We start from the raw sequence: 15,687 nt of genomic DNA, 5'->3' as shown, positions 1-15,687 counted from the left end.
TGATCATTACCACTCAGCAAACAAAAACCTTTACTATAAACCACTTGAAAAGATAGACTTTGTTTGTCTTTGTGAAAATAAAATAAAAAGTAGCCACTATTACATATATTTGACACTGGTCCTTCATGAGGGATCAACGCATCACGCATATGTGACGCACAGTAGCGAAGCGTAATATGTCAAATGCTCCAGAATAATAATGCTCAGATATAGCAGTTATAAATAAAACTGCAGACATACAATATAATAAATGAAAAAGCATAAATAAATTACAAACTTACCGTGCCACTGTGCTCTCGCATATCCTCTGACGATTTGCTTGCTAGCTTTGTTGGTCTCATCTTCCACAGTGATCAAGATGTACTTGAACTTTCCGTGGCCATCGATATCCACGTCCGGTATTTTATCCAGTAACTGAGACATTGTAACGAATCGGTGTATATTTATCGCGCCTGTAAAAAACCACGAAAACAACATTAATCATTGACATTACATTACAGCAAGCAGAGACAGTACGACATAACCTGACACAAAGGAGTTGTTTCTATTTATATCTGTATATCCTATCGTGTCAATAATATATTTTCCACATTGCTGGATAAAGTAACGAGGTTTAGTGTGTCTCGAACACTCTCTCCATGTGTCGGGTAACATTATACGTGCAAATTGCGATTAATTACTTCTGGGAGTAACTTGCCGGCTCCTCGTCACAAGCTTCAAAATTGTGCCCATTGCAGCCCATAGGTGTACAGCCAATTGAATCCAGTCGTACCTAGTTACGTTGCCAACTTTACTAAAGTACAACACTGACACTGAGAAACTAAAGTTGACAACGAAAATACGATTTTATTGATGTAAGAATATGTCTTATTTTCATGCCAATGAGTTTACCTTACATGTACTGAGTAGTCTGAAGCCAAGAGAGTATTTTTATTTACAGCTGATATAATAATTAAATAGTATTGTTTAAACCGCTTTCCATTACGTCGATATTTACTGTCATTGTTTGCAAGACTCGTTAAAAGGTTTATTAATTTTGTGAGTGATTTAAAGTGTGCGATTTGTAGTTAACAAAACTTGTATAACCATGCATGTTTGATATATTTTACATAACCTATTTGTTATATGAGACAATTTTTCAGTGTTTATTTTCAGGAATTTAACTAGACTAGACGAAAAGATTAGGAATGTTTCCGAACAAGAAGGTACCTGGTAATGTACTACCACCAGCGAGGAAGCAGAGCCAAGGCTACATTGATGATTTAGCAAATAAGCAGAAATTTGAACTGGAGGAACTTTTAGAGAGGCAGAATAAACTTCTCGCCTGCAAGTAAGTAGGTAGGTAGGACACGGTCGACTGTACTCTAAATGAAGTGTCTTGAACTTATCCATTTTTTAGAAATTTTGTCTCCAAGCTTCCTGATAAAGGAAAAAGGATTAAAGACTTTCGTGACAGAATATTAAAAGAACTTCAGCACAAAGATGAAATTGAGAAAGCGGCCAATCTGCTGTCGCGACTTAATATAGCGTGCGAGGGCAAAGCAGCTATGACTAAACTGGAATGGACGGGGAAGTATGACAATGATGTAACCAAAGTTGTTGAATTGGACAGTGATGACGAAGAGGATCCATTGAAGATATTAGCTCAAGTTAGTTAGCATCTTGTGTAAAACGTTCAGATTCTTGGCAAATACCTACAGTATTAAATATCATTTGTGCCACAACAGCCTACGGGAGCTGGCGTTCACAAGAAGAAAATTATACACGTCGTGTCCGAGGAGAGTCTCATCAAGCCTGAGGATCTAGACGAAATAAAGTCGTTTGAAACAGATCCTTTGAATGTACAGCACGTGAGATACATCGTCGACAAAGTGGAAAAGGCGCGAGAGACGAAGAGGGAGCCATTCCGACCGTACAAAACGACTAAGAGTAACGTGCATGATCCGATGAAGGAGAAACAGAGGAAATTACCAGAAAATTGGGAAGCCACAGCAGCTACACCACCTCTTATAGTCCACGGAGCAGCAAAGGTTTTGAGTCTTGATGAATCGTTCAGATTGCAGCAAGAACAAACTGAGAAGCGAAAGGTAGTCAGCATTTTCAAAATCGCGTCTTTCAAAATTTATCAGTTAAAGTATGTGCATGTAGCACACAAGACTGTTTTTTTTTGTAACAATATCTTGATATTTTACAGATAGTTCAAGCGAAGTATGCAATAGAACGTTTAACTGGTCACATAGGAACGCACACGATCGGTCCCGCGCCAAAAAATGTTGGAAATTATCGTATGAATGATTCGTCCCCTTCATCTTCCTCCGAAGACGAAGCTGACGAAGTGCACGACGAGGAAGATAACGATAAAGGCGGTACAGTAGTGTTCACTGTCGATTCCATTGAGAGTTGAACAAAATTTTCGTACATATGCACATAGACCAATTTTTAATTGTAAAATATTATATATTTTGTTAATAAAATTATAATAAGACAGAAAGAAAGAAAGTGTACATCTCATTTCTAAGCTACTTGATTACATTCTCGATCAGTCCAGGAATAAAGGAATAAAAGACTTTCAATTATGATGTCCAGATTTTATTGTTTTTGTATTATGTATAACAAGTATGTCAATTGTACCCAAAGCTATTGATGATCGCTGTATACGGTGTTGTAGCTTTGGTGACTGATTCTCCAGCTTGCTTGGTAAGTTTCTGCAAAAAATATGCAATATAAGATTGCGCGTAAAATTGAGCATCTGACAAACTAGAGAAATTCTTTGAATAAAAATATAAAAATATGATCATTGAGTATGTTTTTAATTACCTTAAGCTTATTCCTTCTTTGAACTTCAAGGATGGATCGAACGCGTCTCTTGTTCTCCAACGTACGAACCACAGCATTGTACTTCCATCCAACCTCGTGGGACAGTCTGCCCACGTGACAATACTTAAAAAAAATAAAAAATTTGCATCAGCATCATGTTCATCATTCGATGTTGTTACAAGAATATTTATTCATTGGAAGATTTTAACTCAGCTCAAAGTGACATCACAATGGTCGACAGACCAGTAATCAGTCGCAAATTACCATACCATCATTGTAATTGCATTAAGAATAAAATTCAAGCTTACGGAAGAATTAAGATCAAATTGAATATAATGTACAATCGGTCTAACCTTTCTGCCTGGTTTCAAGCACATCACTCTCATGGCGCCAGGAACGACAAGGCGCTTCCTGCGGTCATACGGTGGCGGAACTCCCTCATAAACCTTCAATCGGCTGAGAGCGTCCTTTCCTCTCTGCGTCTTATGTGGGATCATACCTGCAAAAACAAGTTTTTCCTGTTTATTATGTCTTTGCTTGCTAAGTTACAGAACAGTGTGCACAGCTCACTAAACATCGTACGCCTCATACAAAGTTGTTTTTTCATGAGCGTGTCAAATAATGTAGGTAATACGTAATCATAGGCATACACGTAACAGTTTTACTTTGTGCAGCACTGATCCAATCCCGACTACACACAGCGAACTATACATACCACGCACTGTCTTCCAAAAGATCTTGCTGGGCGCACGGAAATGGAACGGACCACGCGCGGGATTCACGTTACACCTCTTACGCAGGAAGGACATGTATTTCAACTTGTTCCTGCAAATGAAGTTTATAATTGTACAACATTTCTCATGCATTATTTCCTTGCGTGAAGACAGAAAATATGCAGTTCGACAAACAATGATCGATTATTCTCATTGTTTCAAATAAATAAAAATAAAACATAGCAAATATTATACTCAATCAATCTCGACCAGAAATTTTCAGTTATTTAGACTATCATCTCATTTTTGTTGACTGGACATTACTGTACGGACAACCGTGCCGAACACAAGATTTACAAACCTGAAGATGTTGCCACTTATGTTTAACTGCTCAGCGCGTACAACAGTGACATTGTTGCCCTGCAGGATGGTCTTGGCAACGATAGCGGCCAACCGGCCAAGCAAATGCCCGCGGGCATCTATTAAAATTGGCTGAAACAATCATAACCTCAATTAAGTAAAAAATTAACCATCAATCGGTACTTGGTTCTAGCTCGCTGTTGTCATACAAAGAGTTTTCTTCATGATACTATCATATAATGTAGGTAAATGTGTAATCATGTGCGTATGCGTAACAGTCTTCTCTTGTGCTGCAGTAGCAGCAGCTACTTGTCGAGTCCGATGCGTGCAAATCCACGTGTTTGGAGTCCGTAAACGCGATATCAAATTCGCGATTCGAATTTAACCAAAATCTCGTGTCTCAGTTAGAAATAATTAACTAATTACGGGATCCACATGTTCACGATACGTATCACATGCTCGAATGTATTCGTATAGCGCGAGCAACGCGGCGAACAGGGCACGTGCATGACGTTATGGGTCGTCCGTCAGTTTCCGCGTTTTTCGATACGGATGGTCCTCCCGAGAAATATCAGAAAACTTACGCATTAGTCTTCGTACTAGATAATCGTAAGCACTATCCGCGGAAAACATCTCGATCGTGTAAAGTAGCGTAATTTTCGATACGAACCTTCTCACTAAACCCCGTCATCGTCCGAGTCTAACCGGAAAAGAGCCCGGACAAGTGAAAGACACGCGAGCCTCTAACGGAAACTGCGATGCAAGATGACTGATTCGTGATTGCTATCGGCGCGACCTCTTCCCTAGGACTAGGGAAGTGCGATGTGCCCCAAATACTTCAAAACGCTTTCTTTCCTTCTTTTTATTTAAAAAAAGGAAAAGGACCTCCGGGAAGTTAGCCGGGAGCCATTAACGGAAGAAGAAGAAGACGCTCGCAACGGCCGCGAACGTCATTCTTGGCCGGTATTCATAGTCGAATCTTATATTTAAGGGGATGCTGGAGTTGCTAGTGAACTATTTTTTCACTATAGCGATGGTAATTGCAGTTTCGAAAATTCTCTTTATTGCTTGTGCAGAATAAAAAATCCTTTTCCACAAATGAAGTATAGATAGAAAGAAAGCCCGCTCTACGGGACTTTATATTCAAAATGGAAAAAAGTTAAAAACTTGCATTTGTCTTTTCTAACTTTTTTCCATTTTGAATATAAAGTCCCGTAGAGCGGGCTTTCTTTCTATCTATACTTCATTTGTGGAAAAGGATTTTTTATTCTGCACAAGTAATAAAGAGAATTTTCGAAACTGCAATTACCATCGCTATAGTGAAAAAATAGTTCACTAGCAACTCCAGCATGCCCTTAAGACCGTCTTAAGGTGATCCTGGAGTGACTAGGGAATTTTTTCGCGATGGTGCTGCCATTTGCACAATAAAATGCTTTTTATAAAAATTTCGCAATTTGTACGCACAAAATCGCAGTTTCGCAGGGTGGGGACACAATTAAGGAATATGAGGGATGCTTGTCGAAATGACTTTAGAAGCGTAATAAAAGAGAATTCTGTACAATCCTGTCAGAATCCTGTATTCTGTAAAGGATTGTACAGATTTCTCTTTTATTACGCTTCTAAAGTCACTTCGACAAGCATCCTCATATTTCTTAATTGTGTCCCCACCCTGCGAAACTGCGATTTTGTGCGTACAAATTGCTAAATTTTTATATTAAGCATTTGAATTGTCATTTTCGAGCAAATGGCAACACTGTTTCACTAGTCACTCCAGGATCACCTTAAGTTTATCTGCAGATGCTGTATGGATCATTTCATTGGCTATGGAGTATTTGAAGATACACTTAAGACGGTCTTAAATATAAGATTCGACTATGAATACCGGCCTGAGCGAGATCTCGAATATGATAAATCTTTTTTTTATTGCAATCGTTTGGGAATCGTTTGGGAAAGTTTAGGAAACAACTTTTAGAGTTTGGGAAATAATAGTTTTTTAATAATTAATGAAAATTAGTTGAGTGTATAGTTAGCAGACATCATTCCAAATAATTTTCTTTTTCGCTTCTTTCAACGCCAAATCATTTGGGAAATACGCCTATAATGTTTTCAGAGTTTGGGAAATAATGATTTCCCCTCAAAATCGAGTTTAAAGTCATCATCCAGACGTGCAGTTTAATCTAAGGAATAATCTAGGGACTTTTTGACTATAGGCTATATAATGGAAAAACGTTTATAATCTTTGATATTTTTCATTGTTTTCCATTTCAATAATTTGGGAATCGTTTGGGAAAATTTAGGAAACCAATTTTAGAGTTTGGGAAATAATAGTTTTTTAATAATTAATGAAAATTAGTTAAGCGTATAGTTATCATTCCAAATAATATTCTTTTTCGCTTCGGCAAAACTGAAGGAGACGGGCTTCCTCACCGATTTCCTTCTAACTTTGCAATATCGTTTATTTTGATGAGAAAATACGATTGCGAGAAGGAAAATCGTCGCTCTCAACTAGAAAGAAAGTTATCACCTACTGAAAAATGAGTTTCGGGGTTAGGAAATCTGTCATACCGGCAGTCTACGGGCGTAGAGCACACCGAGCATGCGCGGTGACGTCAAAGTGCGCGAAATTAAACGCGTGTGTACTTGCAATGCAAATTAGTACGATTCCAAATAGGTTTTCAATTCATGTGAAGCGAGGTTCCACGCAAAGCAAGGTTCTATATTGTAACTTCCACGCAGTACTTTCAAATGCATTTTCAAATGCATGTGTGGGAGATATTTATATATCATGATTGTTGATTAAAAGATATATTTCTATTAAATTTATATATGTTTCTATTTATTTATATGTTTAATATAGTTTAATTATGCCTTTTAATTCTAATATATTTTATTTTACCTGCATAATTGCAAAACGTAAATTGTTTAAAGTATTAAACATTCAGATAAAATTTAGTAATATTAATGCTTGGTACTTTCTAAAACCAAAATGTAGAATAAAGCAGAACAGAGAGGTATGTACACATGTATAAACATTTCACTTTTATTTAACAAGAAAATTGGAATTACAAAAGGTTGTGTTTGTTCTATAAATTTTGGAGATCATATTCTTATATTAACAGCGGCGACAATACGCTATTGCGAATTTATTTAAACGATGTAATTTTTGCAACGTAATTTGCACAATTTTCGCCGCTTTTTTGGTTTGTTTGTATATAAAAACGCATTGAAAAATTAAATTTAGCACGTAGAGAGTAGCATCGTATACAGGTAATCATATAGCATATCACAAAAAGGTATAAGCCTAATCGAATATCACATTGAGATTACATCAGTTATATTAATCAAAAAATATTGCAAACCGTACACATACGATACAAAAGATATATATGCTACTGAAGATTTCCTATTACGTTATAAATTAGATGTTACTTGATATTTTATTCATATAGACCTTGAGCTTTCTTTTTTAATTCATAATAATAATCTATTTGTTATACTGCAAGAATCTCGTTTTTTTTTCATTTTAGCTATAAGAATATTATTATACAAGAATAAACCGTATATTTTTTTTGTTTTCGTTTTTCTTTGAAGAAAAGAAGACTAGTCAATAGAAGACTAGACTATATTAAAAGAATAAGAATAATAATATATCGATTTCTCTTTTAACAAATAAAGAAAAGTATTAAGCGTAAAGTGTTTCTTTTGGAAAGGATTATTAAGGACACAAACAAATATGTCAATGAAAAATTATCGTCTCTTGATGATTACACTTGCTACTTATTTCCAATATTAATAAATGAAGCTAACTTTATCTTTAGACAATTTTTGCACGAATGTCTTTCTACAAAGTTAGTGATTTGCTAAACAGTGATAGAAAATTATTTAACTTATAGAATAACTATATATTTTTATTAATTTTCTGAAGACAAATACAGTGATTTATTAATATTGAATGGAAAAATATTCCCTTCTTTCTTTTCTACTCCTGAGAGAAGATCATAATAAAGAAATTTATTGAAATCTGTTTACTTTTACGATTTTTGATTAACTGATATATAGATTAAAGATTATTATCGTAGCTCGTATGTAATACAATATCAATTTATATTCTGTCTCAGGATCGAGTTTTAAATCATCCCGTTAATGCAAAGACTTATATATTATCAACTTATGCAAGTTTTTTTTTATGACAGTCATTAGAATTGTACAAAGTTCTTAAATCCTTTTAAGAGAAACACAGTCTTGCTAATTTCACTATCCACCGTTCTTTGCCTATACACACATCTGAACAAAATACTATAAACATAAATAATAAATTCGTTCGAATCAGTAACATTTTTTATTATTTATTTTATTTCTTGTTTTCGATTTTTTTTGGTTTTTCATATTTTGCAAAAGATAATACTAAAAGTTTATATATTTTTCATGATGCTACGCTCATGTGGAACACTTCTTTCACAAGGAATAGCAACTATACAAAATAATAAGTACTATTTCCTTTTTTTTGTATGCATATAATATTGTATAGGATGTTGTCTCAATTAGACGCACACTTTTACAGCATATAGATTGAAACATTTTTAATTAAGAGTATATTGTTAATCATATTTATGTAGCGTCTAATAATCAGCCTTTAATGATGCTATAAAGGAAATTTCGTTACCTTTAATTTCTCAGTTATTTCATATACTTAATAAACGGTTGTTGGCAACGTGATACGACACATGATCGCGTTAACAACGATCGGTAGTCGCAAGGCACTCTATATCCGTAAGGCAATAATCTTATCCGTTGATATCACATGAAAGACATTATGCTTTATGAGGTAACGATAATGATAATAATACTAGAAAAATTACGTTGAAAAATTTTGGTGCAAGGATATTACGCCGATTGCTGCGTTATCATTTAAATTAATTACCCGCGTAGGAATTGACTTTTTGGATGCTTTTGATACTTTACGATTAAATTCGTTAAAGATTTAGAGAGATCCCAGCAAGCCTAACTGATTGTAATTATAAAGTCGCAGACTTTATTGCACGTGACGCAATTTTAGCGTTTTTACGTAGGAACGATATCCGTGCGTTCGAATATTTCACGCACTTCATATCAAAATAATAAAATTAGTTCGCACACAGCAAACGTAGAGACAGTTAAGCTGTCTCTTTTTTTCAGGATGTTACACAATCAATAATGATTTTGAAATCCTCCAAAGAAGAAAGCAGAGGATTAAACGAAGGACAAGTTATCACACTGCTGCGTATCTTGCGAATATTATGAATCGTTCGAAAATAAAGTTTAATGTCGCAAGGTAACAAGCACATCGTAACAAACGATCTTGGCAGTCTCATTTAATGCCATTTCATCCTTCAGTACCTTTTTAGATCATCAGATCATTAAGCTGCTAGCATTTAACGCTTTCAGTTCACTTGGAACGACTCGTTCGAAGTGGAATGTTTTTAAGCATTATTTATCCTAGCTAACGTGATTATGCGTTTCTGCGCTAGTTTACGATGACACAGTTACGTCCACGAAGAAGAGTAATCTTGGTTTATCTTGGCAAATATAAGACTTAAATCGCGCGACTCCGCCAGTCTTTGGTACGTGATATGAAATATCTGCTTAATTCTCGTGAACACGTTTGGATCGTAAACCGATCTGGCTGTGTTAGTCAGGTCGAATGGCTCTACAATGTTGCAACAGTTTCCGTATAAATATCATGAAAAAAAAACATTACTGACTCACCTGTACGTAAAACAAAAAGTACCTTCGATACATAGATATTTCCATTGGTGAGGATCGTTTTTCGGCGACTGTGCCATGCGACACTCCTCTATCGGTATTTTGCTCGCCAGACGTACGGATATCGCGTAGCGACTGAAACTGATTTGACAGCACAGAGTAAATATCATCATCGAAATACGTGGCGTTGCTTCTATGACGAGAGGTCACTCACTCGAACGTGATGTAGTACTTGAAGAACTCTACAAGCAACTCCCCGAGCGGCTGACGATTCTCGGGCAGACGGACGGAGGACGGGATGCGCAAATCTTCGTGAATGTCGATACTGTAGATATCCGTGTGCGGGCCAAACTTGCCGGCGAACATCGAGTGCAAGCACGGCAAGACCGGGGTATTCACGCCACCTGCGAAACAGTGCGATACAGTTTACGATGCATCGGAGCAGAAGTCCGGAGAAAGGAATAAGTCTTTGCGGCGCACGTACATTGCAAGAAATGTATGACCATGAGGACCAAGGAGTAACTAGATATTGTCATGTCTTTTGCATTATTGATATCGTGACATTGAGCCCAGAGTTTCACGAGGAGTACCAGCGGTCTCACTCTCCAATCAACTATGAAAGAAGCATATAATTGTGACATTTGATAACGTAAACATTCTTTTGGAAACTTATCACTGCTCGACGTATATTTGATAAAATATTGATTACACTTACGCTTCGAGTAACAATACAACAATTGCGTGTTCCTGATGCCAACGGCATTGTTGCAATTTAAATCGACTTTTAAATTTTGCAGCCCATCGCAGAATCTTATAATGGGCACCTTTGCTTGTATAAGTTGAAGCTGTTCGATGAAATCTAGATGTAGAACGACACGGAGCAAAATAATTTGTCAGTAAACTGCTGCACTTATCATATAAGTGTATTAAAATAATTTTTTAATAATGATAATATATTCATGAATGGACGTGTGTCTTATATACAAGTTTTATAATTATGTGTAAAAATACCTATAAGTTTTACGTACCACATTTTTTGAGATATCTGAATATTTGCCCTAGATGCTCCATGGCTTCGTATTTCTGATCCATTTCCGTGTGTCTCACCAAGAGACACATGTCGACGTCGCTATCTTCTGAACCAAATCCATTCATTGTTGAACCGACCAAAAACAGACCATATTTTGGATACGAGGTCTAAAAGTACGATTATTTTATTAATCAATTACTTCATTTTTTAAATATATTTCATTCGCTGTTAATTCCAATCTTGCTTTCTACCTTGATGTAAATGTAAAGGTGCTTCCATAGCATCATTTTTTTCCTGTAAGTAGCTTCTGTTTGCTGATTCGAAATAAATTTTGACCAAATTTCTCGCGATAGATTATCCCATATTGAGCCGCAAACGAGGTTGCTCGGTGTAGAGGTCATCGTCACCAAGTGAGATCTAGCAAGAAATCTGTCAGGGGCGATAAAATATCTGGGATACATATTATAATTTGGTAACGGAACCTCGGTAAATTTACGATTTCGTGGAGGCCTCTGGGAAGGTACGCTTTCAGTCCTGCCTACAAATACATCCTATATAATTAAAGATGAAATAAAACTATTTCCTACTATGCACTTTGTAATTCTTTAAAATATTATTACTATCTTCCCCTTTGTGCAAGTGTCAGATGCTAACAAATTTATTATTGCAAATGAAAGAATTTACCTGATAAATATCTTCTCTTGTTTTGACAATTTTGCACATGTGACCTGGGAGTAGGAACAGTAGTATTATGGTAATAATTAAAAGATCGCTGACTTTGATAAAATTGATGGGCAGAGGCACTTGAGATTAAGCCATTTGACGTAGATTTAATTGTTCTATTATCTAAATGTATTCTATGATTCTTCCTGAAATCAATTTATATAGAATTGAATAATATATAGATATATGTGTGTATATATATTTTATAATTTATAAGTCTTTGATTATCAATAAATCGAGATCACAAGGATTTCTTCTTTACGTCTTTCCTCCCACTTTTCTGCTTTTAATTACGTTATCATTTGCTCTTTTCTATTAAACCCCTTTTAATAACCTATTAAATCTATCTTCTCTATTTTTCATTAATACATTAATATTATATATTTAACATAGAAGTTGTAAGGAAAAATGATTATGTTTTCCTAGAAGATAATGAATAAGTAATTTTAAAAGAATGTGTATTTACTTTATCCCTTGTCCTCCCAGTGAACTCGTGGAGTCTCGTTCATCTGAACTTTCTGTTAAACTACTGTCGATGTGGTGTTTATTTGGTGTTGGCGAACGAGAACTGAAGCCGCTGTCACTATTGTAGGTTTCGTACTTTGCGAAGGAATTTCTATACGTATTTCTTCTACCATTCCTGTTATTCCATCCCGGTTTCCTCGTTGAATTATTACCATTCGTAGGTTTGTAGTTTGAGGATGGTATAACTGAATTATTAGATGTACCCATTCGCCTTTCCCAATTTGCAGAAGACGCGTTATTGTTCGACTGCATATATTCTACGTGTCGTAATGATGGTACATCAACTTTTATCAGTTGCAACAAATCTAATGGATAGGACCTTGTCTGCAAAACACATTATTTATACCTTCCATATAGCAAAAGAATATATAAAGACAACGCTTGGTACGAAAACATAACTAAAACGTGTTAAACTTTATAAAAAAAAAGTAAAGAATAAGTACACTTACTAGTATTTGTTACACATGTATGTAAAAAAATATTATAGGATTCATTTATCTAATCATTAATAATAAACTATATATTTGGCAATGAAGCTAATTATTTGAATTTAAATTAATTAAAAATTAACAGTTTAAAAATACATGCTAACAACATGCAAGTTTTTATAACTTTGCAAAATGCTTATATTACACTGTTCTTGCTATTTCTCTATTACTAATACGCATGCATTTTAAAAGTATGCTTAATACGGGAAGAATACAGAGTGTATGCTGATTAAATTAGATCTAAAAGATTTTAACATATACCTGCATTGCGCGATGTCTACCATGTCCAGGCATATCCTGACCATATTGCGTGAAATCAGTCTGATGTAACGCATTTACGCCATTAATATGCAACGTGTGAGCTTGTGCTGGTGAACACTGTCCACCAGTTTGTTGTCCACTCATTATCTGCACCATCATTTGTGATTGATACATAGTATGGTACATAGTCAAGATGAGAATGTGAGATACCGCGAGACGTGATCTTCGAACGTGCGATTTACTTGCTAATGTAGCAACATATATTGCACTTAGCGATCTTCATAAATGCTTATAACGACCGAGTAATATATATGTAAGGCACAAAATATTGCTACTGAACGTATCTTACGATAGTCCAAGTTTTCATGTAATTCACCATGTGCATATGAAGACTTTAAGCTTTTTTTGCTTTGTCCTGCTTCTCTTTTTTTTGCTCTTTTATATTTTATGTATGTTTTTTTTTGCTTTTATAGAGGTTTGCAAGATATATGTTTTTATCTTTTGAGTTCTATTACGTTAATCTAGAATTTAATAATATACGTGGCAATATATGTATATATATACTCTACGATAATACAAGAAGCTGTATATAGGATAAGGAAATTAGGAATTTAGAAGCAATGAGACACTACTTTTGCAGTGTGTGTCTACCTTTTGTCATAAATTTTACAACTATATGCATTACATAAGCGTGCACAAGCTCTGCAAAAACAAATTGTAGCGTGAATGAATTATACTTAATAAGCGATATATTTATGCATACATGATAGCAGATTTGCTAACAAAGAATTGATATGGCAAAGAAAAAGAATTCATATGGCAAGAAATAATCCATGTGTTATCAATTTCACTGTTATCAAATGATCTAATCTAAATTGAACTACTTATATTAATTTGATACATGTAGCTTTGCCTGCAAGACATATGCCCTTAAAGTTTCGAGCACTTTTATTCGAAATTTCACACGTGTATCTTTACCCTCAGGCTGGTCATGTGTAAGATACGATTTGTACTCATTCTATCACAACTTCCTAGAAGAAAACGAGATAACGGGTTTAAAAATCATCCCATATAAAAGGAAAAAATACATTAAACTTTTAATATAATAGAGATAGTAACTTATGTAATGCACAATTATCATCATATTATCTTCTGCGCAAAGTATCTATGTATACAATAAAATACCAGATTACTCTCACAGTAATTATAAATATCTGTATATTATTATCATATAATATTACAGGCAAAACCGAAATATACGTAAATAAAAGTGAGAGAATAATAACAACTATCAAAATATTTTATTCCATTTATCTTTGTGCTTCAAGTTACTCAAGAAACTTTACATGTACGATAGATATATCGTTCAACAACTATACTCTAATGACTCCTACATAATACTTGAAAACAACTGCAACGTAAACTGAAATTTCATGATTTTTTTAACGGTTCTACTTAATACACATGCAAGACAAAAATTATGCGCAATTAATAGTCAAGGATGGCGCCGCAGTTGCAAAATTTGTGCAAATACATTCGTCAAGTCGGACGTATACAAAGTAACACGCCACATACACGCCACACATGGACGCTGCTCGCTCAAGTAAACAGTGCGTTGTATACAGATACACGAAAAGTACGTGGAATATTTTCTCGTTTTGACAGAGCGTGCAAACATCGTGCACGCGACTGGAGGTCGAACGAGCACAGGACACGCATCGCGTACACGGGGCACAAGAGGAGTACACGGGAATAATACCTGTTCTCAGTCGCCATGTTGCACGAATTTGTCCTCAGACGAACGACAAATTTGCAGAAAAAACGATCTTTCATTCCCGGGCTGCGTCTCGTGCGATCACACAGCTGCGGCGTTCCGAGGAGGCGAGGAGGGACGGATATCGCAGAGAGACTGCCGGCGCGATCTCTCGACCGGCAGCGATCTTTTGATAGCGCGCGTCACGGGTCGGTGGCGAACAGCTTCGCTTAATTGATGCCGCACGCTCGCCACTATTACCGCAATTCGCCACATCAACAAACCTACCGAACGTTCAAATTTTCAAATCTTTGACGTAATGGCCGGCGTCCGTATCTCACTTCGCGTTGAACGGATCGACCATGAGATGGCAACACGATAGATCGAGCATAGAATTGCGCGTATGTAGATTGCGTGCTCTTATGGAAATTTGGAACTTTTGAATTTTGCCTGATTAGCTATTTTTTTATCAGATTTATCTACGAAATGATCGCAAATTAGTAGCATCAGAGAGAAACCTGAGAGCGGCCACCAGCCTCCTGGCGTTTGGCGCCGCCTGACAAAGTGGACGTGAACTATTGGGTTGGCCAAAAAGTAATTGCGTTTTTTTTTAATTTATATAAATAAAAGGCGAATTTTTCATGGGAAACAAAAACTTTATTAAACAATATATTGTCCATTTTGTTTGATTATCTTTTGCCATTTTTCAGGCAACTTCATGATTCCGCGCTCAAAAAAGTTCTTATCTTTTTCAGCAAAAAACAATTACAAGAACGATTTGATATCCTCATCAGCAGTAAAGGTTTTACCATTCAAGGCGTTTTGCAAAGAACGAAACAAATGGTAATCTGATGGTGCCAGGTCTGGCGAATATGGTGGATGTGGTAACATCATGGTAACACATCCCATCCAAGCTGCAACAATTTTTCACGAGTGACCAAACTTGTACGTGGTCTAGCGTTATCATGGTGAAACACAACACCTTTGCGATTCACCAATTCTCGACGTTTCTGTTTGATGGCATCATTTAATTTATCCAGTTGACGACAGTATACGTCTGAATTAATGGTTTGATTCCTTGCAAGCAGCTCAAAATACACAGTCCCACCAGACTGACAGCATAATCTTTCTTTGGTGAATATCTGCTTTTCAAGTGCTTTCAGCAGGTTCATCACGCTTGCTCCACGATCTTTTTCGTTTGACGTTGTTGTAGACGATCCATTTTTCGTCGCCTGTATCATACGTTTCAAAAATCGATCATTTTCCTCACGTTTC

The 15,687-nt window shown here is 35.8% G+C and overlaps 4 protein-coding genes and 1 non-coding gene across 19 annotated transcripts in view; 1 reads left to right on the top strand and 4 right to left on the bottom strand.

Annotated features, from left to right (window-relative positions):
• The window catches only part of LOC105283372 (14 kDa phosphohistidine phosphatase), a 63,876-nt gene extending 62,861 nt beyond the window's left edge, over nucleotides 1–1,015 (bottom strand). Inside the window, exons 1-3 of one of the 3 annotated variants that reach the window (XM_011346081.2) lie at nucleotides 892–1,015; nucleotides 681–772; nucleotides 282–452 (exon numbers count right to left, since the gene is read on the bottom strand). In XM_011346081.2, the coding sequence (XP_011344383.1) occupies nucleotides 282–452; nucleotides 681–732 (223 nt within the window). In that variant the 5' untranslated portion in view covers nucleotides 733–772; nucleotides 892–1,015. The other 2 variants (XM_020033005.2, XM_011346079.2) reach the window with 2 other exon arrangements.
• Nucleotides 722–2,495, top strand: LOC105283370 (DNA-directed RNA polymerase II subunit GRINL1A). Of its 5 annotated transcripts, none has more exons than XM_011346066.3 (5): nucleotides 722–854; nucleotides 1,156–1,330; nucleotides 1,400–1,649; nucleotides 1,728–2,087; nucleotides 2,195–2,495. In XM_011346066.3, exons 2-5 carry the CDS (start codon nucleotides 1,188–1,190, stop codon nucleotides 2,402–2,404), a joined length of 963 nt encoding a protein of 320 aa, XP_011344368.1. In that variant the 5' UTR covers nucleotides 722–854; nucleotides 1,156–1,187; the 3' UTR covers nucleotides 2,405–2,495. The 5 variants fall into 5 exon arrangements, with proteins under 5 accessions (XP_011344368.1, XP_011344367.1, XP_011344365.1 ...); XM_011346065.3 differs by having other exon boundaries at nucleotides 732–854; nucleotides 1,143–1,330; XM_011346063.3 differs by lacking the exon at nucleotides 722–854 and adding an exon at nucleotides 899–1,038 and having other exon boundaries at nucleotides 2,195–2,492.
• An 81-nt stretch (nucleotides 2,496–2,576) lies between these two features.
• LOC105283373 (60S ribosomal protein L13a) lies at nucleotides 2,577–4,672 on the bottom strand. The gene is made up of 6 exons (XM_011346083.2): nucleotides 4,561–4,672; nucleotides 3,892–4,022; nucleotides 3,533–3,642; nucleotides 3,171–3,316; nucleotides 2,818–2,940; nucleotides 2,577–2,705 (listed from the first exon to the last, which is right to left on the bottom strand). The coding sequence occupies exons 1-6, from the start codon at nucleotides 4,579–4,581 to the stop codon at nucleotides 2,622–2,624; spliced, it is 615 nt and encodes a 204-aa protein (XP_011344385.1). The 5' UTR covers nucleotides 4,582–4,672; the 3' UTR covers nucleotides 2,577–2,621.
• LOC113561532 lies at nucleotides 3,396–3,467 on the bottom strand. Its single transcript, XR_003406248.1, has one exon. It is a non-coding gene; the product is annotated as a small nucleolar RNA SNORD34 (small nucleolar RNA).
• Nucleotides 4,673–6,906: 2,234 nt separating the features above from the next.
• Nucleotides 6,907–14,738, bottom strand: LOC105283374 (poly(A) RNA polymerase gld-2 homolog A). 9 transcript variants are annotated; one of them, XM_026975436.1, is made up of 12 exons: nucleotides 14,419–14,738; nucleotides 13,638–13,690; nucleotides 12,660–13,180; nucleotides 11,852–12,234; nucleotides 11,347–11,531; nucleotides 10,914–11,200; nucleotides 10,661–10,829; nucleotides 10,348–10,491; nucleotides 10,117–10,245; nucleotides 9,847–10,036; nucleotides 9,658–9,773; nucleotides 6,907–9,576 (listed from the first exon to the last, which is right to left on the bottom strand). In XM_026975436.1, exons 3-12 carry the CDS (start codon nucleotides 12,843–12,845, stop codon nucleotides 9,413–9,415), a joined length of 1,953 nt encoding a protein of 650 aa, XP_026831237.1. In that variant the 5' UTR covers nucleotides 12,846–13,180; nucleotides 13,638–13,690; nucleotides 14,419–14,738; the 3' UTR covers nucleotides 6,907–9,412. The 9 variants fall into 9 exon arrangements, with proteins under 9 accessions (XP_026831237.1, XP_011344389.1, XP_011344391.1 ...); XM_011346087.3 differs by having other exon boundaries at nucleotides 12,660–12,806; XM_011346089.3 differs by lacking the exon at nucleotides 14,419–14,738 and adding an exon at nucleotides 14,235–14,412 and having other exon boundaries at nucleotides 12,660–12,806.
• Nucleotides 14,739–15,687: the final 949 nt, after the last annotated feature.

Source organism: Ooceraea biroi, chromosome 2 (genome assembly GCF_003672135.1).
Source record: "Ooceraea biroi isolate clonal line C1 chromosome 2, Obir_v5.4, whole genome shotgun sequence".
Taxonomy (NCBI): Eukaryota; Metazoa; Arthropoda; class Insecta; order Hymenoptera; family Formicidae; genus Ooceraea; species Ooceraea biroi.
This window is presented reverse-complemented; position numbering and strand designations above follow the sequence as displayed.